The 27312-nt window shown below is 42.6% G+C and overlaps 1 protein-coding gene across 1 annotated transcript in view; it reads right to left on the minus strand.

Moving 5' to 3' along the window:
• The window catches only part of col25a1 (collagen type XXV alpha 1 chain), a 198715-nt gene that overhangs the window by 132699 nt on the left and 38704 nt on the right, over positions 1–27312 (minus strand). The window contains exons 8-11 of the mRNA XM_087987194.1: positions 22428–22472; positions 15833–15868; positions 10926–10952; positions 9083–9127 (exon numbers count right to left, since the gene is read on the minus strand). Of these exons, the coding sequence (XP_087843320.1) occupies positions 9083–9127; positions 10926–10952; positions 15833–15868; positions 22428–22472 (153 nt within the window). The remainder of the gene's footprint in view (positions 1–9082; positions 9128–10925; positions 10953–15832; positions 15869–22427; positions 22473–27312) is intronic.

Below are 27312 nucleotides of genomic sequence, written 5' to 3' on the forward strand. Positions count from 1 at the left end.
GTTGCAGGTAGATAGGATAGTGAAGAAGGCGTTTGGTATGCTTTCTTTTATTGGTCAGAGTATTGAGTACAGGAGTTGGGGGGTCATGTTGTGGCTGTACAGGACATTGGTCAGGCCACTGTTGGAATATTGGGTGCAATTCTGGTCTCCTTCCTATTGGAAAGATGTTGTGAAACTTGAAAGGGCTGAGGGGTGACCTTATAGACGTTTACAAAATTATGAGGGGCATGGATAAGGTAAGTAGACAAAGTCTTTTCCCTGGGGTTGGGGAGTCCAGAACTAGAGGGCATAGGTTTAGGGTGAGAAGGAAAAGATATAAAAGAGACCTAAGGGGCAGCGTTTTCACACAGAGGGTGGTATGTGTGTGGAATGAACTGCCAGAGGAAGTGGTGGAGGCTGGTACAATTGTAACATTTAAAAGGCATTTGGATGGGTATGTGAATAGGAAGGGTTTGGAGGGATATGGGCTGGGTGCTGGCAGGTGGGGCTAGATTGGGTTGGGATACTGGTCGGCATGGTCAAGTTGGACCGAAGGGTCTGTTTCCGTGCTGTTCGTCTCTATGACTCTATGACATGATCTTCACTATGAGGCAAATCCAAAAATTGCAACTCACTGCTGTAGAGTTTGTAAACTTCTCAAATGCCTGACTCCTTCAGTCATTTAAAGCTAAATAATAAAAACATTGTGGGAAGGTTACTGTGGTGCAGTGATAGAGACCCTACCTCTGAGCCAGGAGTTCCACCTGCTCCAGAGATGTGCAATAACATCCCTGAACAGGTTGATTTGAAAAGTATTGAAGTAACTGTACAGAGGCCAATATCCCGTAACCAAGTGACCCTTTATGTGTACAGTACATTGGCTGTAACCAGTTAGCTCGGAGTCAGTCTTTGAAGTAAACTGTCTCTCCCGCTGAGAGGAAGCTTGTGGCTGGTGTTGCCGCTCCTGCTGCTATTTCAAATATGCAAACATTTTGTGGAGTTTCTCCACTTAGCTAATGAAAGGGGCCAGGAAACTTGTGTTTTATTGCTACAGTTAAGGTGTATGTTCAGGAAAACCCCTTCAAAAATTCACCTCTATGTCAGACATTTCTCTCTTTTAGCAGGTACGATCTGAAAGAGTGAGATTCAAGGCGAAATGGATATGAAAAGTTGTTATTCATTTGTGGTTATACACATAGTTGTCTCTGGGTGTTATAGGGATGGAGCGCAAAAGCAAAAGAGCTAAAATATTACAAATGCATCTGTGAAGACCTGCTGTGTCATGCCCAAGAGTGGTTTCGTATACTGCACTCAGTCCACTGAGCACTCAACCACCTTCATTAAAAACAGCCTGTCCTTCCAAGAACAATTGTAATACTATATGTTCAGTTAATAAATGTCACCTGTACCTGCTCTTTTAGATTACTTTGATGTCTTTTAAAAGTGAAGTATTAACTATATCCAGCAGCAGATAATGGACTAACTTAACCCTGTCAGCTTTAGATATCTATCTACAGCTTTCAAAAACACTCGGGACCCACAGCCTTGGGTTTTTGCTCCACCTGTTGAAGAGGATTTTGACATTGTCTCAATTTGAAGAAATGGGGTAATTTTATTATTATAAGTGGACGGCCTTCGACTCCAAAGGTTCAACAGAGTACCTTGCTCCTTGAGTACTTGAGGACAGTGAAAGCATTCAAGATAAGGCTGAAGCATTCACAATAATGATCCATCTTTGCCTCTTCCAGTGGGCTTCAGCATCACTGATACCAGTCTTCAGCTAATTCAATTCATTACGTCTGATATCAAGAAACAGTTGGAGGCACTGGTAACTGCAAAGGTGATGGGCCTTGACAACATTCCTGCAATAGTACTGAAGATTTGTGCTCCAGAACTTGCCATCCTCCTAGCCAAGCTGTTCCAGTACAGTGACAACAGTGGCATCGATCCAACAATATGGAAAGTTGCCCAGATATGTCCCTTATATAAAAGGCAGGTCAAATCCAACCTGGCCAATTACTGCCCCATCAATCTACTCTGGATCGTCAGTAATGTGATGAATGCTGTCATCAACAATGATATCAGGCAGCATCTGCTCAGCAATAACCTGCTCAGTGATGCTCTGCTTGGGTTCCTCCAGGGTCACTCAGCTCCTGACCTCATTACAGCCTTGGTTCAAACATGGACAAAAGAGCTGAATTCCAGAGGTCAGGTGAAAGTGACAGCCCTTGACACCAAGGCTGCATTCAATGTGGTATCAAGGAGCCGTAGTAAAACTGGAATCAATGGGTATTGGGGCAAAACTTTCGGTTGGTGGGAGTTATACCTGGCACATAGGAAGATGGTTGTTGTTGTTGGAGGTCAGTCATCTGAACTTCAGGAATCTCTGCAGGAGTTCCTCTGGGTAGTGTCCTGGGCCCAACCATCATCAATGTCCCTCCCTCCATCATAAAGGTCAGAAATGGGGATGGTTACCAATGATGGCACAATGTTCAGGACCACTTAGAACTCTTCAGGTACTGAAGCAGTCCATGTTCAAATACAACAAAGCCTGGACAACCTCCAGGCTTCAACTGACAAGTGGCAAGTAACATTCGTGCCACACAAATGACAGTCAATCACCATCGCTCTACATTTAATAGCATTACCATCACTGAATACCCCATTATCAGTCTCCTGAGAGCTATATTTGACTAGAAACTCAATTGGACTTCCCGTATAAATACAGTGGCTACAAGCTAATCCAGAAATTACAGCCCCGTAAGCCTTACCTCAGTGTTCAGGAAATTATTGGAGAAGATTATTAAGGACTGGACTTACTTATATTTGGAAAAGAATAGATTTATTAGAGGGTGGGGGGGGGGGAAGGAGGTCTAGTCTCACAAATATGATTGAGTTTTTTGAGCAAGTGATGAAGGTAATTGATTATGACAAGGCAGTGAATGTAGACTACATGGACTTCAGTAAAGTATTTGACAAGGCCTCTCATGCTAGGCTGGTCCAGAAGGTTAAGTGAGATGGGATCCACAGTGAGTGGGTAAGTTGGAATCAAAATTGACTTGGTCAGAGAACAGAAGGTAATTCCGGATGGGTGCTTTTCTAACAGGAGGTTTGTGCCCAGTAATATTGCATAAGGAACACTAATATTTTTTAATAGATATAAATGATTTGGATGAAAATCTAGATAGTGTGATCAACTGGTTTGCAGACAATAGAAAAATTGGTGGAATTGTATATAATGAGGACAGTTGTCAAGAGTTACAGCAGGATATAGATCAGTTGGAAAGTTGGGCGGAGAAATAGCAGATGGAGTTTAATCCAGCCAAGTGTATGCATTTTGGGACGTCAAATACAAAAGGAAAGTGCACAGCAAATGGCAGGACCCTTGATATACTGAGGGAGGTAGGCAAAAGTTCATAGCTCCCTGGAAGTAGCAACACAATGGTGGTAAAGAAGGTGTGCCTCCATCAACTGGGGCAATGAGTATAAAAGTTGATGAGTCACATTTCAGCTGCATAAAACGTCAGTTAGGCCACATTTGGAGTACTGTGTATGGTTCTGGTCACCATACCACAGAAAGCTTTGTGAAGGCTTTGGAAAAGGTGCAAAAGAGGTTCACGAGGATTTTCCCTGGATTGGAATGTATTAGCTATAAGGAGAAGTTGGATTGTTTTCACCAGAAAGTCAGAGGCTGAGGGGCAATCTAATAGAAGTATATACAATTACGAGAAGCATGGATCAAATGAATAGTTGGATTATGTTTCCCAGGGTGGAAATGTTAAATAGTAGGGTCCGTAGGTTTAAGATGAGAGGGGTAAAGTTTAAAGGAGACATTTGAGGCAGCTTTTAAAAATACATAGAAGGTGTTTGACGCCTAGAACATGCTATGAGGGGAAGTAGTACAATCATACACTAGTAATGTTTAAAAGGCATTTAGACAGACACATGAATGGGCAGGGAATAGAGGGATATGACTCATGTGCAGCCAGATGGAATTAGTTTGGAATGGAATCATGGTTGGCACAGATACGGTGGGCTGAGGGCCTGTTCCTGTGCTGTACTGTTCTATGTTCTAAGAACAGATCATAGGTTAGAAATACTGTAGTGAATAATTCACCTCCAGACTCCCCAAAGTCTGTCCAGCATCTTCAAGGCCCAGGTCAGGAGTGTGATGGAATACTATCTACTTGCCTGGATGGATGCAGCTCCAACAACACTCAAGACGCTTGACACCATCCAGGACAGAGCAGCCCGCTTGATTGGCAGTACATCCACAAGCATCCACTCTCTTTAACAGAAATGATCTGTAGCAGCAGTGTGTACTATCCTGCAGATGCACTGCAGAAATTCAAAGATCCTCAGACAGCACTTTCCAAACCCATGACCACTTCCATCTAGAAAGACAAGGGCATCAAATTTATGGGAACACCACAACTTGAATGTTCCCCTCCAAGTCACTCACCATCCTGCCTTGGAATATATTGCCATTCTTTCACTGTTGCGGTTTCAAATTCCTGGAATTCCCTCCCTAATGGCATATGGGTCAAGCTACAGCATGTAGTCTACAACGGTTCAAGAAGGCAACTTACCAGGGATAACTAGGGATGGGCAATAAATGCTGGCCGAGCCAACAATGCTCATGCCCAATGAATAAACATTTAAAAAAAGTTGTAACTTATATGTCTGCAAAAACCTGAGCACATCTTTGAACACATCCACAAACTAAACTGTAATATGCATATCCCATGCAGATGGCATTTTGACACTTTCTGGCCACACCTTCCTAGCTTTGATTGACCAGATTTGGAGTCAGGGTGTGGAACTTGACATTGTGACATACACAATGGATGATAGCGTCCATTTTGTGTTCCCTCGGTATATTCCTGATGGAGAGCTATTAGGAATGCTATCCTCAGCAATGTCCCCTTCTAGTTCTCTTCTTAGAATGATTTAATACTGTTAGCTACAAATGGCACAATACAGGGACAGATATATAACATTTTTACAACTGAGCTTCCAGTATTCAATGCTTCCCTATGGTTGCTTCCGAGGTGAGGCAAGAAACTTCCTCATTTGAAACGATCCTGGCACACATTAGAAGTACCTTGAGTATACTGACATGGATGGGGTCAGTTGGCTCAGTTGGCTAGATGACTGGTTTACAATACAGTGTGGGGTTAATTCCTGCATTAGCTGAAGATACCACGAAGGACTTTGCTGCTCAATGTTAGCCCTCTTCTGAGGTAGGGTAAACCATCATCAACATTCGCTCACTGGTGAGAGGGCAGTCTTATGGTCCAGTAGGAGGACAATGGTGGCTTTACCTTTTACTGACAAAGAAAAATCAATATTTTCTTCTTGCTCTATTGATGAATTCTGAGAGAATTATTTTCGCAACCTTCCACTGAGTTTTAATATCCTTGCACCAGTCATGATCTTCACAAGTACATATCATTTCCCTATAATCAAGGTATTGAGTTGCTAATCTAAACAAAGTTTATTATGACTGGTCTAGTTTGTGGTCTAATGAGATTTACGTAAAATCATGATGATATAACTGAATACATGACATAAGTAAGAAAGACGACAGCAGTCTTTTTAAACATGTGAAGAGAGAGGTCTTGGACACCACATGAGAGAGCTGTATTTTATAACCTACAGATTTAAATTCAAGTTTTCACTTTGTCATGGAATTACAGCAATGCAGAATGATTTATTGAGATTTGTTTGAAATTTTCTAGGAGGCTGTCTGTTCACTTCCAGCTCAGAGATCAATTTTTGTGAATCATGCTATATTTCATCGTTACTCATTCTCCAGTCTGTCTGCTTTTGATCTATACAGGGAGTTAGAAATTGTTGCCTAGAATCACATTCTGAAGTCACAGGTCTCATAATTTTATAACATATGGTAGACATGTTTTGGCTGTACCTCACCTGAATCCAGAGAAAATAGCTCAGACTTTTTTTACTATTCCTTTCCTTTCATTTGTGAAAAAAATATGATTTGGTTTGCTAGCAATCTCCTGAATTTTACAGTTAGAAGAAACCACAGACTCTGTACTTGGATTAGAGTAAACATAGAAAGATTTAAATGGTTTCATAAGTCTTATGTAACCTCTTCACAGTTGGTCCTGTAAAGGTCCATCAGTAAATCTGAATAACTTATTTAAAATCACAGAAATTATATTTTGGTCAAAATGTATCAGAAGTAAAACAATATTCCTCAAAAGACAGTCACAGAGAAGTTCTCACATGTGTACATGTTACAAAACACTATAATTTAATTGATATAAAAAACAAAACATTGTGCTGTTTCTCTAGATAAAGCAAGTGAATAATAATTATTCTCTGACAATACTGCAAAGAGTAATGTTATTAAATTAATATGGTCACCCCATTATATACAACTGATAACAGGATAACTATAAACCAATCACATTGGCATCTACGTTATGACTTGTCAAGAATAGCATATGCACACTAAACAAACTTGCAGTGAACTCTTTTCTTCTGCATTTTAATACCAGTGTTAACCTGTTCATTTGAACTATAGGTTGATGGTTTATTAAAGTAGTAGGCAAAAAAATTTAATATAAATGCATGACATGTTCCTCAACAAATCATCACATGCCACAAGGCCATTGTTCTGGTTACAGCTTACATAAAGGTGTTACAATTTCCATGGGATGCTGTAAAGCTATTGTATCTTTTACCTTAGCACAAAACAGAACACATGCAGGTGTACAGGTGAATGATAAGTCAAGTAAAAAAGTAAATGTTACTTTTAATAGCTGATCCAATATCAATACATCTCCTACACACACTTATTATTCCTTGCAGACTTAAGGCACCATGTACAATTCCAAAGCCTCTACTTTAGCCTCTGCTATATACGATCTTCCACACTCCCTGTCAACTGTTCAGGTATGATCGCTGAAGGCTATATTAAACCTGGGATTTCCAGAGAAGTTGCGAACCAAATGGAACAGTTTAAATTGCTGGACTGGATTTTCACAAAGTCAGAAGTCACTCAACACCAGGTTATAGTCCAAAGTTTTATTTGAAATCACAAGCTAAGAGTGACATGGTGGCTCAGTAGTTAGCATGGCTGCCTCACAATGACAGGGACCAGGGCTCGATTCCAGCCTTGGGCGACCGTCTGTGTGGAGTGTGCACATTCTCCCAGTGTCTGCGTGGGTGTCCTCTGGGTACTTCGGTTTCCTCCCACAGTCCAAAAGATGTGCAGGTGAATTGGCCAGACTAGATTATCCCATAGTGTTAGGTGCATTAGTCAGAAGTAAGTGTAGTGTAGGGGAATGATTCTGGGTGGGTTACTACTTGGAGGGTCAGTGTGAACCTGTTGGGCCGAAGGGCCTGCTTCCATACTGTGGGTAATCTAATCTAATCTAATCTTTCGGAGTGCTCCTCCCTCATCAGGTGAAGTACTTCACAAAGGAGCAACGCTCCGAATGTTTGTGATTTTAAATAAACCTGTTGCACTATATCCTGGTGCTGTGTGATTTCTGATCTTGTCCACCCCAGTCCAACACCAGCACCTCCATATTGTGAATCTTCCCAGCCTCTGAATGACATAGGTCAAGGAGAGGCAGTTGGAAAAATAGGGCGAGATTGGAAAATGAGCTTCTCGATGTCAAGAAAAATGTTATCTGAATTTCCACCTAAAGTTCGAGCAATGAGATAAGGACCTGGTTAGTGAGTGATGAGTCTTTCATTGCATGCAGTTATATTTCATTAGTACCTAATTTCACTTGATTTTGATGCAATGTTTTATTCCCGCACACAGTAGACAGAAATTGGATGGTGATCATTCCCAATATTCTCAACATAACCACCAGGAGAGCTTGGACAAACTTAGATTGTTTTCACTAGAGCATCAGAAACGGAGGGGTGACCTGATAGAGGTATATAAAATTACAAGAGGCATGGTGGATAGTCGGAATCTTTTTCTCAGGGTCAAAATGTTAAATACTAGGGGTCATAGGTTTATGGTGCGAGGGGAAAAGTTTAAGGGAGATGTGCGAAGAATGTTTTGTTTTACACAGGACGCAAGCTCGGAGGTGGCAGAAGCAGACATGATGACGATGTTTAAGGGACATTCAGACAGGCACACGAACAGGTAGGGAATAGAGGCATATGGATCATGTGCAACCAGATGGGATTTAGAATGGCATCATGGTCAGCACAGACATGGTGGGCCGAATGGCCTGTTCCCTATGCTGTACTGTCTACATTCTATGTTCTGTTCTAAAAAGTCAGAGTGAGTACCTTGAGCTCACCACTTGTCCCTCCTGGCTTTCACCTTGGTCAGGAGTCCCCTACATTTCAGGTACACTCCATGGGCAGTAACTGTCTGTAGCTGTTCATGGAGGTTGACATCATGTACACAACAAGCTTGCTATATCACCACATTGCCAATTCATTTAGAATACAGTTCTCCACTTCAATGCTGCAATTCAGGACACACCAACACCTTTCATATTCTTGGTACAACAATGATATGGAATTTAAGGATAGTTTAACACTGGCCACAAAAATCATATTCTAAAAGCATACGGCATGAGGACTACTTGCTCTATTCAGGCCAGGTAGTTAGCTGCCTTATTATAACTGAAAAAAATATAATATCCAGGTTTAGCATAGGCAATATAGGACCTTCGTAGTAAGAAACGGGCCTATCTTTGTGATGTTTAGGTTAGGTGCATTAGTCAGAGGAAATGTAGAGGTAGGGGAATGGATCTGGATGAGTTACTCTTCGGAGGATTGATGAGGACTTGTTAGGCCAAATGGCCTGTTTTCACACTGTAGGGATTCTATGAATTAACTTACACCTTGTGAAATTGTGCTCTTTACAAATTGTCTTGCTTTCCCACATAACCAATGATTGAGTCACTGAAGAATTTAAAAGCAAAATAATGCAGATGCTGGAAATATGAAATAAACAGAAACTCAGTAGCTTTGGCAGCATCCTTGGAGAGAGATACAGTGTTAACATACTGTAGAAGACTCATGTTGGACTTGGAAATGCTAACTCTGCCTCTCTCTCCACAGCTTCTACAGCATTCTTAGTCTTTGAAAAACTTACCTTTCCTCCTTTGTCACCTTTTAGTCCTGGTTTCCCAACATCACCCTGAGCAAAAAGGAAGGTGAAGAGAAACAAAGTTTATATTTAGAACACAGACTCAAAGCTACGTCAATAAAAATAAACCTCATCTAAAATTGTGAGAAGAATAATAACCAGAAAAGCGATAGAAGCATAGAAAATAGGAGTAGGTGGAGGCCATTTGGCCCTTTGAGCCTGCTGTCCCATTCAATATAAACATGGCTGATCATCCAGTGGAGTACCATGTTCTTGCTTTCACCACATACACTTTGATCCCTTCAGCATAAGAACTATGTGCAACATCTTGAAAACATTCAACGTTTTGGCTGCAATCACTTCCTGTGGTAGAAAATTCCACAGTCTCACTATAATAATTATAATGAGGTCAGCAAGGTGGACCTTATAGAATAGGAGTTCCCTGATCAGGGCTGTTAATCTGGTCCAAACAGGGAACCCTAGCTGACAGATATAAACAGGAATGTCAGAGGTTCTGTCCACTCTGAGAATGGTTCTGAGGGAGGCAGATCAGTGTCAAGGACTCTCCACATGTAAGTAAAGAGTGATGACAGGATACCAGCCCCTGTGAAGTAATTTCAGAAACATCTTTCCCATGTCTACCCTATCAAGTCCTATCAAACATTGGCAATGTCCTTCAGGTCAGTTTTCTCTTTTATACAAGGAAGAAATAGAGTTTGATAGATATTTCCTCTTGTTTAATATTTACATCATTATATTTATGTTTTTACCAAACTTTCAGGTTGTAAATGGACCACAGCACTATCAAATATGTTTTGTGACAATCATGTTACTGCATTTTAATCAGTATAACATCGATACTTTATGATGTTGTTCTATGCAAACAAGTCAAATAATAAGCACAATTGTTTCTGAGTGGACACCTGATGTCAACAAGAATTAAAACATTAATAATACAAAGATATATTTGAAGTCATCAAATTCTGTTTAAGTTATCTTGTAGTGTATCTAGGTGGTTATACCCTTCCCTTTGAATCAGAAGGCTGCAGATTTAAGCCACAGGCCAAAGACTTGCAACCATAAACCAACTGACACTTCAAGATAGAGTTGATAGGGTGCTACAGTATTTGAGATGTTGGGGGAGAACCTCATTTATAGATATCAGTAGTCAACATGCTACATAGCTGTTAATCTTGCTCCCAGTGATATTGACACAGTCTGCATGGCACCACTGGAGATGGTGATACACAACTGAATTTCTCCACAGTTGTCTTTCAGTTGCAATGTTAAACTGTGACCCTCTATCTTGGGAGGGATGTCACAAAATGATAAGAAATGTCTAAGGTCCATCTAGTTCAACTTCTATAACCCTTGTACTCACACATGGTAAAACAATTATAGAGCTGTGGATTAATCTCAATTACCAATCCAAATTCATTATTCTCCAACACACTCATGGGCGAGGCTAAACAAAATTCTCCATGGTGGAATGCTTGGGAACCAAAAGTTCAGAATTGCCTGTTGCCCCAAGTGCACACTAAATCTCAAAAGTACTATAAACAGAAGAGTCAGAGATTCGGTCCACTCCGAGAGCTGGCGCTGAGGGACACAGACCAGTGTCAAGTATTATGCACGTGTAATTAACAGGTGACTTGGTGAAAGGATACCGGCCTCTGTGGAGTCACCACTCTCTGGGTAGAGACATTTTCTCCTTCTCTCAGTCCTAAATGGCCTATCCTGTATCCTTAGCTGTGACCCCTGGTTCAGCACTGCTTGGTCATCAGGAGCATCTTTCCTGCACTTATCTGTCTCGTCTGTTAGAATTTATAGGTTTCAGTATGGTTCTCACCTTATCACCACGTTCTCCAATCTCACCCTGACAAAAAGAAACAGCAGAAAGAAAAGAATTCTGAATAGGAACATAAGAAGTGCACAATATTAGATTAGATTAGATTACTTACAGTGTGGAAACAGGCCCTTCGGCCCAACAAGTCCACACCGACCCGCCGAAGCGCAACCCACCCATACCCCTACCTTTACCCCTTTAACCTATCACTACGGGCAATTTAGCATGGCCAATTCACCTGACCCGCACATTTTTGGACTGTGGGAGGAAACCGGAGCACCCGGAGGAAACCCACGCAGACACGGGGAGAATGTGCAAACTCCACACAGTCAGTCGCCTGAGTCGGGAATTGAACCCGGGTCTACAGGCGCTGTGAGGCAGCAGTGCAATAGACTTAACCCTACAAGTTTCCAACATGAGAATCTTTACTTAAAAATAGACAATAGAATTCATTTTTATCCTTGAAATTTGTGTTCAATAATTTGTATTGAAAGACAGTGTTTTGGTTGAGATTTTAACCTGTGTCGATAAGGCTGTGGATATCATTGTGTATTGAGAGTTAAAGAAGGGAAAATGCTTGAGTATTTGAAGCCCAATATAATCTTCTTGATCTTTGGACCAACAAAAAAAACAGGGAACCCTGGTAAAACAGGATGTTCTGAGCTTGAAATATACGAAGTTGCCACTGGTTAAAAAGCTAATCCAATAAATAATGTCCAATCAACTTGTCAGAGATGCCTTTACACACCTCTGGAGCAGGTGGGACATGAACCCATGTCTTTTGGCTCAGAGGTAGGGACACTATCATTGCACCACAATAGCCTTGAGTTAACCCTCCATCCCAACTTTCATTGCTAGTGTACATGGTTCCTGATTTGAAATTTGCCAGGGGCAAACCAGGCGAGAGCACAATGGAGATTGACACAGTTGGAACTATATCAGTTGTTTCTATGTTAAAGCTTTTGTTCACAGGCCTTTTCCAATCATATGCTTTCATTGCTTTGGAGACGCAATCCAAATCCTGAGGTTCTTTCTGCTGCCTTGCACGTTGACTTATATGTCCTTCCTCTCACAGTCTTCTCAGCACCACGTGGGCTGTTTAAACCTGGATGTCTGATGCAAAACAAGAACAACAACTGCAGCAGCTGCTGGCTTTTCGTCAGCCACCAGTGTCTAGATGCAACTGAATGGATGAATACAAAGTTCCAGCTTAAAGCAGGTGAGACTCTAGCATGGGTTATTCAGGTAAAGGCTCAGCTACCTGGATGGGGACCCTGCGTTGAGATGTTCAGACTTACTCAGCAGATTATTGGCAACATCTGCAGGTCCCTGCACATGACCTCTTTCCAAATGGACCAGGTAGGCAGGCAGTAACAAGTGCTCTCAGGTCACCTGCATTTCTTTGTCTCCGGCTTCTCCCAAGGATCTGCTGGTGACATTTGCAATATCTCACAAGTGCATCTTCCAGGTGACTATCACATGTTTGGCAAGACACCCAATTATGTTCTTCATGCTGCTGAAGAGGCTGGTCAGAACAAATGGACCCTCAAACCTGTTGCAGCAGCTGGATTATCATAAATACAGGGAGACATACACTGCACCCATGTGACTATCAAGGCATTGTCAGATCAAGAGATTTTATCACGGCATTAATATTCAGCTCCTCTGTAACCAGCGAAGGCATTCATGCGTGATATATCCTGCAAGCTTCCTTCACTGTGCACCAAGATTCCTACTGAGCATCACACCCACGGATATGCAGGAGGTAGCTGCTTGGAGGCAAGTGCTATCCTCTCAGAACATGATGGATAAACACCGTGAGAACGCCACAGTAATAGAACAGGAAAGGCCATTGGAGCTATATGGGCACTATGGCGGTCAGAACACGCCATTTGGTTGCTGAAGATGTGATTCAGATACCTGGCCAGGTCTGGAGGTGCCCTTCATTTCGCGCCAACAAACCTGTCCAGAAGAGAAGCTTTCTATTGAGACTTGCATAATAAAAGAGCAGCAGAGAAGAGAGAAGCAGAGTTAATATTTCAGGTTGATGAACAGTTCTCTCTTGTATATCAATTACAATCCATTGTTGTGGTTCTGTTTGCCGAGCTGGGAATTTGTGTTGCAGACGTTTTGTCCCCTGTCTAGGTGACATCCTCAGTACTTGGGAGCCTCCTGTGAAGCGCTTCTGTGATCTTTCCTCCGGCATTTATAGTGGTTTGAATCTGCCGCTTCCGGTTGTCAGTTCCAGCTGTCCGTTGCAGTGGCCGGTATATTGGGTCCAGGTCGATGTGCTTATTGATTGAATCTGTGGATGAGTACCATGCCTCTAGGAATTCCCTGGCTGATCTCTGTTTGGCTTGTCCTATAACAGCCAGGGAATTCCTAGAGGCATGGCACTCATCCACAGATTCAATCAATAAGCACATCGACCTGGACCCAATATACCGACCACTGCAACGGACAGCTAGAACTGACAACCGGAAGCGGCAGATTCAAACCACTATAAATGCCGGAGGAAAGATCACAGAAGCGCTTCACAGGAGGCTCCCAAGCACTGAGGATGTCACCTAGACAGGGGACGAAACGTCTGCAACACACATTCCCAGCTCGGCAAACAGAACCACAACAACGAGCACCCGAGCTACAAATCTTCTCACAAACTTTGAATTACAATCCATGGATACTTGGTTTAAATAAATTCCACCAGCAATTAATTTATCATAGCAAATGCATTGATTTTCATGGTCTTGAAATTATCTTGTAAGTTTGATAAGGGTGATGTTTTGTGTTTATCTGAAAATTCCTCTCATCATCCAGGAGGTACATACATTTTATGTGATATAACGCCAAAATGTCATCTCAAGGTTTTTTCCAAAAGTTTCTACTGCACTTTTTGGATTTTTGCTGCTTCGTTGGGTCTTCCTTGCTCATAACACTCTCATTCTGAAGTCCACAACCTTTTAAGGTGCACGATTACACACGTAACATCAGAAGAGCAGAAGAACAGCCCAGGGAGAAGCTAGCAATGGAGCAGGAGTAAAGCACAGCATGACAGAGATGGATTCAGGAACCTGTATGTGTGTGCACGTAAATGAGGTATGTTTCAGCTCTGAAGAGAGTGAGAGAGCCTTACACTAGGATAAAGATGAACTGGGGATGCTAAAGACCAAGAAGGACAACAGTTGAGTAAAGTGGGAGCAGCCCAGCTAATGCCCAGTGAAAAAGGAGGTGATATTTTCATTAGGTGTGTTAGCATAAAGCAATGGAAAGCTTGGACTATATTAAAACTTTATAGGGGATATGAAACAGCACGTTTCTGCCCACTGCTGGCCTCATTCTTTGACTGCGATCTAGTAGGGATAGGTATTGTTTGGATAACCTGACTGCCAACGGGAAGCAATGGCAGGGCAATCAGCTTTATTTGAATAAAACAAAGAGAGGAATTTTGGGCTGAATGTCTGCCACACTTAATAGAAAGTGACTCTATATTATTCGATGTTACATAAAATTTTGCCCAGTTAGTGCTTAATGCTCAAATAATAAAGGCAAAAATGTACTACCAGTGTTGAGTTGTGAGTCAGAGCCCACATCTTGCCAATTTTTGTGCTTTGTATAGAATGTGCTGCATGAGCAGGACCCTCAGTTCCATCTTACAAAAATTACTAAAACATGAAGTATTTTAAGCATCAGCAATTTCACACAGTCTTCCAATCAGATTATAATATTTACCACACAATGTACATGATGAACCTCTGTGGGCTTTTTGATTAGATTAGATTAGATTACTTACAGTGTGGAAACAGGCCCTTCGGCCCAACAAGTCCACACCGACCCGCCGAAGCGCAACCCACCCATTCCCCTACATTTACCCCTTTACCTAACACTACGGGCAATTTAGCATGGCCAATTCACCTGACCTGCACATCTTTGGACTGTGGGAGGAAACCGGAGCACCCGGAGGAAACCCACGCAGACAAGGGCTTGTTGTTTACAACTTCCTTAGGTACACAAATGGCCAACAAGCAGTTTTGAGTCACCAGCAGTCTTTGCCAGCTGTAAATGGGAGACTAACTACCACATCACTGCTTGGCTGAGACTACACCAGGAAAGGCAATGTAACAAAGATCAAAGCCATTAGCTTTATGGCATCAGTATTATTTTAAAAAAATCAAGTTCTGAAAATTTGCAATGAAAATAGGTAGTGTTGGAAATGCAGAGAATGTTAATTAGCTTCTGAACATGGAAGGAAAGTTAATAACTTGAGTACAAGTTTTCATTAGACTATGCCATTCATAGTCAGGAACCTTTTCTTTTTATTTTACTTGCTTAAAATTCCCTTTTTCTCATCTTGCCTTGATGAGTTACTGTTTACCTAAACAAACAAGCCAATTAGCCATGACAACAAAGCCAGTAATCAATATTTTATCAGAAAAGGTAAATTAATATATATCTTTTCCCACATTATTCAAAAATCATTGAAAGAACAGTGACAAAGAATATCTGGAGTATAATTCATTGTGCCATAACACTATTGAAGGTATTGATGCAAAACAGCATAACTGATACATTTCACAAAGACATCAAATGGTTAAAGGTTACATTAATATGCTAGAGAAAGTAAGTTTTTCAATGCATTAACACATTTGTTGTTAATATTGCATGTTTCAAAGTAGACTCAATTTTGATGACGCTCATTGTGCACAAACCATAACACTACCAGCACCCTGACAGGATTTTAGCTGCCATTAATCATTTTATTAGGATTAGAAAATGCAGCCTGCCCTCAGTGGAGCTGACTGCTGTTAGCATTTTACACTCGACTATCATATATATTAGATACTTTTTGGACCAATGGTTTTTTCTGGGCGTTGTGCTTATAGCAATCAAGAATTCTTACAAATGAAACTAACCTTGGGGCCTGGATCACCATCCTTCCCAGAATCACCCTGGAGAAAGAGAAACAATTGCATGAGCACAGTGCAAAAATAAATATAGATTTTCAATGTATTATGTCCTGAGTGACCAATACAGCAAAAGCAAAGAAATCACAAGGAAGGGCTTGACTTTCCAAAACAATGATTCTCTGATTTTTCAATTCCATGAATCAATTTCCAATTTAGTTAAAGCAGATTTTTCAACAGGGCTATTGAATGTTCCAACGCAGTAGAATTTCACAGAATCAACTGCCCCTTGTATTTGCTGGCACAGCCTGGTTCTAGCTAAGCACTTGCTTACCTGATGCTTGTGATTGCCCACATAAATCACCAAAGCTTTTCCTGCCTTAAACTTAGATGCAAACTATTCATACACTCAAAACAGTATTTGCAATAATTTTCAGATTCTCCAATTTCTGAGATGTTCTGTGACATTGCCCACAAGGAACTTTATATAAAGGTGCAATACTGCTATTAGCTGGCCTGGGAAGAGGGGATCATTAATCTCTTTCAGAGGATGGGAGACATACAGACAGAAGATCCTTCATGTATGACCTGGCATTTTGTTAATCCATTTACAGTATCTGGAACACCAGCTGTGGCTTTGTAACAACTATTTCGATTCTTGCTCATGAAATCTCTCCTTAATAGAAATCATCCTTTCCTTGGAACTGGAGTTCAATTTGAGTTGGCAATGCTATCTCGACAGAAATTACTAAAGCAAATGCTTCTGGACTTTCTGTTCATGTGTTTCTGATGAAAAAGACCAGCATAAGACAAGATTCTGCATTCTTCTCCACTGCTTGATGTCTGACCGAAACATTGCAGGGAGTGTGATAGGGAGAGAGGGTTTTGAGATCGACAAGACAATACAATAGATTCCTAAAGTAGTGTAACCAACCAACTAAACATTTCGTGTTCTTAAAAACCAAGTGTGTAATATTGAACTGTGTTACGAGGAAGGCGATGCGAGGAGATGCTGATAATTTGTCAGGCTGTGGGACTTGGCTCCTGAACACATTTCTGTCACTCACCTTTCCAGCCTTTTTGAGGTCATTTTGATGAACTGCCTCCAAAGGTTTTAATTCACTTGTGGGATGTGGCCGTCGCTGGCTGGGCGAGCATTTACTGCCTATCTCGGATTGCTCTTGAGAAGGTGGTGGTGAGCTGCCTTTTTGAACCACTGCAGTCCACATGCTGCAGGTTGACTCACAATGCCCTCCAGGATGGAATTCCAGGATCCTGACCCAGCGACAGCGAAGGAATGGTAATATACTTCCAAGTCAGGATTGTGAGGGGCATGAAGGGGTCCCTACAGTGATGGTGTTCCCTGCTGCCCTTGTCCTTCCAGATGGAAGTGGTCTTGGACTTGGTAGGTGTTGTCTCAAGATCTTTGGTGAGTTTCTGCTGTGTATTGTGTAGATGGTACACACTGCTGCAGCTGTTAGAACTGCACCCTTCAGGGAAGTGAGTAGTATTCCATCACACTCCTGATTTATGTCTTGCAGATGGTGAACAGGTTTTGGGATTCAGGAGGTGCGTTACTTGCCATAATATCCCTAGCCTCTGACCTCCTGTTGTAGCCACTGTGTTTAAGTGTTGAGTCCAGTTGAGTTTCTGGTCAATGTTAACCCTAACATGTTGACAGAGGAGGATTCAGTGACGGTAACACCATTGCATGTTCAGGGGTGGTGTGGGTTAGATCGTTTCTTATTGGTGATGTTCAGTGCCAGTCACTTGTGTGGCACAGACGTTACTTGCAGTAGAAAGTGAGACTGCAGATGTTGGAGATCAGAGACGAGAGTGTGGCACTGGAAAAGCACAACAGGTCAGGCAGCATCCGAAGAACAGGAGAACCAACGTCTTGGGCATAAGCTTTTCATCAGGAATGATGCTTGTGGGTGGGGGGCTGGAGGAAGAACACCTCATATTCCACCCTGGGACCCTGCAACCACACGGGGTCAATGTGGATTTCGCCAGTTTTCTCATTTCCCTCCCTCCACATTATCCCAGTCCCAAGCCTCCAACTTGACTCTGCCCTCCTGACCTGTCCATCACCTTTCCCATCTATTTGTTCACCTTCCTCTCTGACCTATCACCTTCATCTACCTATTGCATTCTCAACTACCATACCCAACCCCCTCCAGCCCCACCACCTCCCATTTATCTCACAGCCTCATGTGCCCACAAGCCTCATTCTTGATAAAGGGCTTATGCCCGAAACCTCAATTCTCCTGCTCCTCAGATACTGCCTGACCTGCTGTGCTTTTCCAGCACCACACTCTCGACACAAACATTAGTTACTACTTGTCAGACCAAGCCTGGATACTAAGTCAAAGAGTGTGGTGTTGGAAAAGCACAGCGGGTCAGGCAGCATTCGAGGAGCAGGAGAATCGGCATTTCGGGCATAAGCCCTTCATCAGGAAATCATGAATGTTGCGAGCATTGTTCACTGATGACTGCACACCCCCAATTCTGACCTTATGATGGAGGGAAGGTCACTGTTGAAGCAACTGAGGACGGTTGGACCAAAGACACTATGCTCAGGAGCTCCTGTAGAGATGTCCTGGGGCTAAGACGACTGACCTCCAACAAACACAACCATCTTCCCATGTTCCAGCTATGACTACAACCAGCAGAAAGCTTCCCCCCAACACCCGCTGATTCCAGTTTTGCTAGGGCTCCTTCGATTGAATGTAGCCTTGATGTCAAGGGCTGTCACTCTCACCTCCCCTCTGGAATTCAGCTCTTTTGTCAGTAGCTGAAGTGGCCCTGGTGGAATCCAAACCAAGTGTCACTGAGCAGGTTACTGCTGAGCAGGTTCTGCATGATAGCACCATTGATGACACTTTACATCACTTTACTGATGGGGTGATGGTTGGATTTGTCCTGCTTTTTGTGTACAGGACATTATGTGGAAAATTGCCCAGGTGTCAGGCAGATACCAGAGTTGTAGCTGTACTGGAACATCTTAACTAGGGGAGTAGCAAGTTCTGGAGCACAAGTCTTCAGTATTATTGTTGGAACGTTGTCAGGGTCCATAACCTATGCAGTATCTAGTGCCTACAACTATTTCATGATAACACGTGGAGTGAATCAAATTGTCTGAAGACTGGTATTTATGACACTGAGAGTCACTGGAGGAGGCAGAGGTGGATCATCCTGTCGGCACTTTTGGCTGAAGATTTTTGCGAATACTTCAGCCTGATGTGTTGGGCTCTTCCATCATTAAGGGGGGGGGATATTTGTGGAGCCTCCTCCTCCAGTGATTTGCCTAATCGCCTACCACCTCTGGATGTGGTGGGACTGCAGAGCTTAGATCTGATCCGTTGTTTGTGAGATTTCTTAGCTGTGTCCATCACTTGCTGCTTGAGGTGTTTGGGCATTCAAGTAGTCCTGTTTGGTAAACAGATTGGAGGGAACATACTTTAGCTGCTGATTGCCTCCGCCATTTCTATCCACACCTCCTTAAATGGTGAGGTTGTCCTCTTTCTCCATCTTTGGGTCAGATTATTTCACTGTAGCCCAACAGACTCCAAAGCAGGGCACACAGGTAAATGAGAGAGATCTGGGGAGCAGCCTTTCCTGCTCTTCCCTCCAATCCTGTGGTAGCTGCACGTATAGCTGAGCCAGCGTAACGGAATTTAAACTCCTTCCTTTGAAAGATGCAGTGGGTGATCCTGCCTGTCCTCCCAGATTGGTTGGGGAACTCAGAGAGGGGAGCTTATACTGTGGCTCAATTCAAGACTCATTGCAAAACTGCTTAAGTGTCCAATCGTTCTTGACTGACTGATGATGCTATTGTTTGTTCATTTTAAAATCCCATCCAATGTGTTCCAGAAGACACTTGAAGTGATAACTGTGTGCAGTTACTGAGGTAAAGAAGGAGATGGTGGGGCAGTGGATTTGCTTTTGAATGCACTGACAAAGTCTCAGCATTATTCATAGAATTAGAGAAACATGGCATCCCGAGTGTGGAAGCAGGTGGTTTGGCCCATTGAGTCCACATCCACCCTCTGAAGGGCATCCCACTCAGACCCACCTCCTCCACTATCCCTGTAACCCTCCATTTCCTGTGGCTAATCCACCCTGCCTGCAAGTCCCTGAAAAATATGGGTGATTTAGCATGACCAATCCACCTAATCTGCACATCTTTGGACTATGGAGGAACCCAGAGCCCCATGCAGACATGGGGAGAAGGAGCAAGCCCCACGCAGACATGGGGAGAAGGAGCAAGCCCCACGCAGACATGGGGAGAAGGAGCAAACCCCACACAGACAGTCACCTGAGGCTGGAATCGAATCTGGGTCCTTAGCGCAGTGAGGCAGCAGTGCTAACCACTGTCCCACCCTTACTTAAGGAATTTGTTTTGTAACTGACATATTTAAATTTTGTTATGAAAAATTGAAGGAATAGCTTGACAGAAAAGTGGAAAGACAGGAATATCTAATTACTGCTACAGAATCCTGCCAAGTTGTGTGTTTTGGAATAAATGGAAGTCAGACGATAGGATTTTCACTACTTTATATGGTATGGGATCCATGCAGACAATGGGGTTTATCAACCACAAATGCCTCATAAAAGCTAAAATCACACAGATACGATCAGTGAAAGTATCTGCTTAAGTCATTGCCTCATGAATCAAAACTAAACTACACCAAGATACAGTTAAGAAAAGTAAAGACTGCATCTTCAGTTATACTGGAAACAGAATACATTGAGGCTATCGCTGTAATAATTTTACTTCTGTGTGGAGAGAATCGGAGCTAATATTTCGATTCAAATTCCTTCTTCAAAAGAAGAGTCATATTGGAATTGAAACGCCAAATTGTTTCTTTCTTCATAGATACTGCCAGACCAGCTGAGAGTTTCAAACACACTCTGTTTTTAATTCCAGATTTCCAGCATCTGCAGTAATTTATTTTTATTTCAATGATTTTACTGTGTACAGTACTGGGTAGAAAGGAATTTTAATGTAGCTAATACCACCATCAATTTCCAACATGACAATGTAATCTTTTGCTATAAATTCTGTGTCTTACGATCCTGCTCCACAACCGTCTGATGAAGGAGCGTCGCTCCGAAAGCTAGTGATTCCAAATAAACCTGTTGGACTATAACCTGGTGTTGTGAGATTTTTAACTTTGTCCATCCCAGTCCAACACCGACTCCTCCACATCATGGAATAAGATTGTTCTTGTTTATCCAACTTTATATTTGATCTAATCATTACACTTGTTAGGACAGGAATATACAATTCTGTGGTTTGTCTTATTTAACAGAAACCACAGATGTTGTTGCATTTGCCAATTACATTTCTGGAACAATCATGAATGTTTATCTGTTGATAAAGCTTCAGTGATTTCTTATTGCTGAAACCAAAGTCACAGTTGAAATGGCTAACAGATACTAATTTTGCCAGTAATACCCAAGTCCCAGAATATAATCAAACTGATGTATGGTAGCTATGATTTTTGTTTTGAAAAATAAGCACTATTCAAGGAAATGCCTAGACTTTCAATTGGGATTGGGCAGTAATAGGTCAGAGTCAAAGGGCCTGTAATGGTGCTTCTCTGTGACAGGCCTGTAAATATTAGATTATTTTCCTGAACATTCAATGGCGATACGGAATCCTGCCTAGTAGTCTCTAAGTGGTGGCATGGTTGCTCAGTAGCTAGCACTGCTGTCTCACAGGGTCAGGAACCCAGGTTTGAATCCAGCCTAGGGTGACTGACTGTGTGGGGTTTGCACATTCTTCCATGTCTGCGTGGGTTTCCTCCAGATGCTCCGGTTTCCTCCCACAGTCCAAAGATGAGCAAGTTAAGTGGATCGGCTGTGCTAAATTGCCCACTGTGCAGGGTTACAGGAATGGGTTGAGTGGGATGCTCTTCAGAAGGTCGCAGTGGAATTGATGGGCCTAATGGCCAATTTCCACACTGTAGGGAATTCTATGGATGCTATGCAACTGTTGGAAAATCAAAGATGCACTGCCAGTGACACTGTGTTATAATTTCTGGAAGCACAGGATATTCTAACACTTTAAGATGCTAGCGGTGGCAGTCCTTCACACCGGAAGTAGAACCTTCAACATTCCTTCTTGCTTAGAATATACAATGGTTCACAAATAAAAGAGGCTACACTATGGTTAACCTTTTGACCTAACTGTGTTTTTGTGATTGCTTCTTTGTTTTCTGTTCAAAGAGGATTATCACTACTGCTATTGTAAGCTAAAGCAAGATGAATTTTGTTCCTTTAGTTTGGGAAACAGACTATCCTATTGCGAGGAATTCTCCAGACAGCTAAGCAGCATCAATGACAAAGTTCAGTCCAACAATAGCAAAAGGCACTCCACAAAGAGCAACAGTATTTGGTCCATGTGTTAGTCATACAGTACAGGAGAACAGAACATTCATTTCACGTTTTCGATTGGGACAGTATTGTGAATTCTCAAACAATGAAATTCATCCTAATTTAGAAGGAGAATTGTAACACTGCAGTAGTCTAACTGGATTGGGAAAGGTGGATTACACCTGACTATACACTGCCTGATGCTGAATATGCAGGTACTCACCTTTTGCCCGTGGAAGCCTGGAACACCAGTGACTCCTATCGAACCCTGCAAAGGTGAAAATACAAAAGGGACATGTTAGATCTGAAATTGACAGTGTCTGCAAGGATAGAAGATAGGTGCAGTAAAAGGTTTACCAAAATAACCTATTCCATTCACATTATTCTGTGGTTAACAATTTGAAAGAAATGAAGTTTCTTTGTAAACTGATACAAGCATTGGATGGAATGTTATTCCTCACATGATTCAATAACAGCAAGCAAACATTAGAGGTAACTATTACTTAACAGAGGTGAACCAAAAACTGGTTACATCCACCACTGATAGGCTGGCTTGCAATGACAAGAGGGTGCAGGACAGAGGGTATCTGTAGGTTAGATTATGATTTAGCAAAGTTAAACCTGTTAATGCACACAGATTATGTGCAGCTCTCACAAGTTATCTTGGACAGCAGAGAAGTAGTGAAATACCACTGTTCTGTGTACCCCATTCATTGCATGCTTTACAGAGAGAAAACAAATTGGCTTCTATGTTGTTTTGTTTTGTCATCCTCCTCCTCCTTTCCTGAATGCACTGATCCTGGAGCTAGGAACAGTGTTCTGCTTTCAATTGTCTTCCGTACTTCCATTTTTATGTTTGAGTCAGCAAATATCTGCCCCTGATTGGCATTAAAAGTGAGCTCAGTCTTTCTTCAGTACTAACACCACCAGCAACTAATAGATGAAAAAATACCACGAGTGATTCAGTGATGAAAAAAACAACTGTAAGAGCACTTCTGGACATGAAATTTTGGTGTCTTGGTGGTTTAATTGAGTTATAGGACAGGAAGAAAGTGAGGCCTGCAAGATGATGGAGATCAGAGTCGAGAGTGTGGCGCTGGAAAACAAGTAGGTCAGGCAGCATTGGAGCAGCAGAAGAATCGACGTTTTGGGCATAAGCCCTTCATCAGGCATGAGGCTTGTGGGCCAGGGCTGAAAGATAAATGGGAGGAGGTGGGGCTGGTGGGGGGGAGTGAGGGTGTTGGTAGCTCAGAATGCAATAGGTAGATGAAGGGAGGGGAGAAGGTGATAAGTCGGAGAGGACGGTGGAGTGGATAGATGGGAATGGTGATGGAGAGGTCAAGAGGATGGTGCCAAGTTGGAGGCTTGGGACTAGTATAATGTGGGGGAGGGGAAATGAGGAAACTGGTGAAATGCACATTGATCCTGTCTGGTTGCAAGGTTCCAAGGTGTTCTTCCTCCAGCCATCGGTTGGTAAGGGTTTGGCGATGGAGACAGCCCAGGACCTGCATGTCCTTGGTGGAGTGGGAGGGAGAGTTGAAGTATTCAATCACAGGCTGGTAGGGTAAGCTGGTGCGGGTGTCCCAGAGATGTTCTCTAAAATGATCCGCAAGTTGGCGTCCTGTCTCCTCAATATAGAGGAGACCACAACGGATGCAATGGATACAGTAGATGACATTAGTGGAGGTACAGGTAAATTTCTGTCGGATGTGGAAGGATCCTTGGGGGCCACGGACAGAGGTGAGGGGGGAGGTGTGGGCGCAGAATGTTTATAGGACAGGTTGTTAGTGTTTCTGCCTGTAATCAGCAAGTTCTACTTCCTTGTATCTATGGTGACAGACAACCTGTCTCTTATTGAAGAGCATTGGAAAGACAGCCAATTTCAGCTGGCTAACATAGCGTGTATTAACAAAAACAAACTGAACCACAGAAGCAAGACGTTTATCTAATTGGCACATTGCTTTATGGCAGTGAAGTCTGCTCAACTTAACCCTAACAAGAGAAAAGACCCAAAAACTTGCATCACCGATGCTTATTTTGCATTTTCAATATCACATAGAAAGACAAAGTTACCTGTGAAACAGTCCGTTGTAATACAAACATGTTAGTGCTCATCCCGCAAAGAAGGTGGCCCTGGCTTGGGCATGTGTATCGGCTGGCAGATGGCTACATTCCCAGTGATCTTCTATATGGGCAGGTAGGCCTTACCAAGAAACCAGCAGCTCCAATTCAAGGATGTTGTCAAAAACATGTCACGGCATGAAAACCTCAACGTCAAATGTGACGATTGAGCAACTCCAGCCTATAATCAGAGTACGTAGCACTCAGTTGTGAGCAGGAGTTTGCCTCCATGCTGACAGGTTGTGCTGGCTTTTATGGCTCCACAACGGGCACGCTTTTAGTGAAAGGCACATAATGTACAATCAGTGGCCAGCCCAGTGCTATTCTACATACTTCTGACATGATTTCCATAATAGTGGAAATCAGGAACTGGCATGCCATTTTCAAAGAAATATCGGCAATTGAGGCTACTAACAGGCCGATTGAATGAAAAAATACACAGCGCACCCTGTGAAATGGGTGGGTGAGAGAGGTGGGCAAGATTCAGGAGGTAGTTTTTTTTAAGGTGGGGAGGATTACTCTGTGTGCCTGAGCTTGCCCAGCCCATGACAGGCTGTTCCTACCCTTTGTTCCATTCCACCTGGCCTTTCAATGTGACTCCTGAGCCCCCGGCTCCTCATTTCTGCCTGTTCTAAAACCCATGAGCTACCATAGTGCTAGATCCACTGCTCTTCTTGGAGCCTCTTTGCAGTTCCAGCAGTGCTGGGACTAAGGAATGGGTACCACTGAGATTGCAGAATCTGGTGCTGGCTGTACTGTAGATAGGCTAAGGAGCTGGTGCTCAGCGATGGGTCCAGGATCTCACCCACAGTCAGGCTGACAAACCCTGATGGAGGAGGGGAGGAGAACTATTCGATAAGGCTGGGAGGCACAATTATGGGGAGGAGTCCCCAGACTGGGACTAGCTACCCAGCATGTAATGCCCCTCTTAACAGGGCAGCACCCTGAAGAGTTAAAGCAGTTGAGCTGCACACTGTGTTCCTCTGCCCATTAATCAGAGGAGAAGCAGGATTTATTGACCATCCTTAATTGCCCTCGAGAAGATGAGACTGAGCTGCCTTCTTGAACTGCTAGGCACATACAGACTGCAGTTAGGAAACAAGCTCCTAGATTTCAACCTAGATATTGAGTGAAGAGTGATACAATTTGATTCAGGATGGTCGTGTGTTCGGGAGGTGTTCCCATGCATCTACTGCCCCTGACCTTCAGGTGGTAGAGGTCATGAAGTTCCTATAAAATCCTGGATAGGTTGTGGGGAGGCAGTTTCATTGGACCAGTCATCCAGAGGTCCAGAAGAATGTTCTGGAGACATATAAATCTGACCATGGCAGAAGGTAAAATGTGAATTTGTAAGGACTGAATTTTCTTATTTTTCTGTATTTTTGATTGTGGACTTAGGTAGGAAAAGAACTATTTTAAAAACAAAGATTTGTTGAGGGACTACTGCACTTTTTCCGAAAACATGTAACTTAATACTCATTGTAAATGCAGTTTGCACAGCTGCTTGTTTTTAAAAATGCTGAAGTGTAGTTTGTAGGTGAGCTGCAGCCAAGGGCTTTGTATCAATGGCAATTCATCTGCAGTAAATTAGCTGATTGGTCTGTGGACTAGAGACCAATTATCAATGACAAAAGTCTTCTGCCTGCTAACAACTATGTGATTGGCTCCCAAAGAACTGCTTGGGGCAGTGAGCAGTCAGGAGAAAGTGAGGATTGCAGATGCTGCAGGATCAGAGTCGAATGTGATTCCTGATGAAGGGCTTATGCCCAAAACGTCAACTCTCTCGCTCCTAGTCTGCTGTGCTTTTCCAGTGCCATCCTTTGCGACACTGAGAGCCGCTGTCAGATCTTCTCAAAGCCAGGAGCTGTTTCTATTCTCTGCAGTAAAATAACACTTTTAAGCTTGAAGAAAAACTGTTTATTATTCTTTAACAACTGCTGTAACCTGTGACTTGTAATGAATAATTATGAGATGATCATAATTATGGAGCAGCTATTCTGTGCCTCTTGTAATCAAGTGGAAACATCCAGAGTAGGAAGAAATGAGAAGGAGCATTCTGATCAGCACAAGAAAATCATCTCAGCAAATGCAGTGAATAGGAACCATGGAACTGCTTTCCCTCCACCCAGAATATTGAATGTTTTGTTTCCCGTCCATGTCTGTCCATATGAGTGTTATACTAAGTATTTCTAAATGCTCTGCCAATAAATCCCTTATAACATACTCGAGAATTTTCCCACAACAAATGTTAAGCTAACTGTTTTTGTCTTCCTTCCTTTTTGAGTGAGGGTATTACATTGCCAGTTTTCCAGAATGCTGGGACTTCTCCAGAATCCAACAATTCCTGGAAGATCACCACCTGCAAATTCTTCTCGAAGCTACTGACCACGCTGACATGGAAATACATCACTGTTTCTTCACTGTCGGTCAGGCAAAATCCTGGAATTCACTCCCCAACAGCATTGTGGGGTCTACTTACAGAATATGGAGTCCAGCAGTTCAGGAAAGCAGCTCACCACCACTTTAGTAAATGCCAGGCCCAACCAGCAATGCCAATGTCCCATGAGTGAATAAAAGAAAAGTGTTAAGTCTGGTGGTGCTCCAGAATATGTGTTGGGTTGCTTTATACCGTTATATGCTATATAAATGTAGATTGTTGTTAGACACAAAGAGAATTTGTGACCCAGGAGGAGGCTCTTTGGCTCAGCGTGCTTGGGCTGTTGAATGATAAATGTTGGCCAGGACTCTTAAAAGAATTCTCCTGCTCTTCCTCAAAATGGTGCCGTGGGATCTTTTACATCGAGCTGAAAGGGGAGAGGGGCCTCGTTTCAATGTCTCATCTGAAAGATACATAGTTCCCTGGGCCATTTGGGAGATCAAACACATTTGTTCTCTCCTGGACTGCTGTCGAAATGTGACACTGCAGAAAAGAAAATCAGGACAGATGTGTAACAGGCAGCTGATCTGATACTTCTCCATTTACACCA

Source organism: Chiloscyllium plagiosum, unplaced genomic scaffold, assembly GCF_037043375.1.
Source record: "Chiloscyllium plagiosum isolate Xiang-an unplaced genomic scaffold, Cpla_swu_hap1 HiC_scaffold_1, whole genome shotgun sequence".
NCBI classification, from domain to species: domain Eukaryota; kingdom Metazoa; phylum Chordata; class Chondrichthyes; order Orectolobiformes; family Hemiscylliidae; genus Chiloscyllium; species Chiloscyllium plagiosum.